Genomic DNA, 1,310 nt, shown 5'->3' with positions numbered 1-1,310 from the left:
GGGTTTAGGGTTTAGGGTTTAGGGTTTAGGGTTTAGGGTTTAGGGTTTAGGGTTTGGCGTTTCAGTCAACAAACGCAAACTGACCAACTTCTTCAGGCAGCACGACATCCGAAGGCTGTCTCAAGTGGACCACATATTCGAAGACTTCGACGGAGACGTAAACCCTAAACCCTAAACCCTAAACCCTAAGCCCCAAACCCTAAACCCTGACCCTGATTGCTAGAGAAGTTTTTGCAAATGAGACTTTTAAGTTTGGGAGCAGACAATATGGTTGCATTTGGAAGCGAATGCTTTTCCTTAAGGGTTTAGGGTTTAGGGTTTAGGGTTTGGAGTTCTGTATTTTCAGTCTTTTAGACTTAATGAATTCTTGAGAAAGAATTATGGTAGCGACATGTCAAATTGTTCCATCCGTCGCAAACAGAGTATGTCGAAACCCTAAACCCTAAACCGTAAACCCTTAACCCTAAACCCTAAACCCTAAACTACGGCGCAGAGAAGTAAAAGCCACATTGCACACTGCGGGTTTCAGAGGAGGGTTTAAGACTTTAGCGTAGAGTTTAGGGTTTGTGGTTTAGGGTTTACCGTAAGATTTAGGGTCTAGGGTCTAGGGTCTAGGGTGTAGGGTTTAGGGTTTAGGGTTTAGGGTTTACGGCCAGGCGTGGAGGCGATGCTGATTGAATACTTCGATTTGGTGAAGAAGAGACAGGACTCAATGAAACTTGGAGTGAGTCGCCCGTGAGTGCGGAGGGTTTAGGGTTTAGGGTTTAGGGTTTAGGGTTTAGGGTTTGCAAGGAAACCCTCGGCATCTCTGAAGAAACAAAAGCACAACTGAATTGCCATACCCGTCGCAAACAGAGTGCATCCAAACCCTAAACACTAAACCCTAAACCCTAGACATTTGTATATAAGTATGCATGCTTAGATCCACTGCGCGGCAATTTATTACGTAATTTAATTTGGAGTTTACGTTTCTAATGTTATTTAAAAACTCTATTTAAATCAATTGCAAAAAGGAAAAATAAAAAGAAAAAATAAAATAAAAAAAGAAAAAAGAAAATAAAGAAAATAAACGAAAAGAAAGATTAAAGATGGCGCCATTGGCTTTCAGAAAAAGCCGATTTTTTATTTTCCATTTAATTAAAACTAGATTCAATTTGATTTTATTTATTAATAAATTAAAATTTAATTAAAGTTTATTTGGTTTATTAATTAATTAAAATTAAATTCAAATTTATTTTTCTTCAAATCAAAAAGGAAGGAAAGGAAGCTGAGGTGTATAGACAGCTCGCAGCGCTCAGGTGTACAGACAG

At 38.7% G+C, this 1,310-nt stretch overlaps 1 protein-coding gene across 1 annotated transcript in view; it reads left to right on the top strand.

The window, feature by feature from the left end:
- The window catches only part of ETH_00038415 (uncharacterized protein), a gene marked incomplete at both ends in the record, with an annotated part of 2,713 nt that overhangs the window by 837 nt on the left and 566 nt on the right, over positions 1–1,310 (top strand). The window contains 3 exons of the mRNA XM_013374892.1: positions 66–157; positions 347–422; positions 657–735. Of these exons, the coding sequence (XP_013230346.1) occupies positions 66–157; positions 347–422; positions 657–735 (247 nt within the window). The remainder of the gene's footprint in view (positions 1–65; positions 158–346; positions 423–656; positions 736–1,310) is intronic.

Source organism: Eimeria tenella, genomic scaffold (assembly GCF_000499545.2).
Source record: "Eimeria tenella Houghton genomic scaffold, Eth_scaff2358, whole genome shotgun sequence".
Classification (NCBI taxonomy): domain Eukaryota; phylum Apicomplexa; class Conoidasida; order Eucoccidiorida; family Eimeriidae; genus Eimeria; species Eimeria tenella.
Note: the sequence above shows the minus strand (reverse complement) of the source record. Positions and strands in the feature narration are given on the sequence as shown.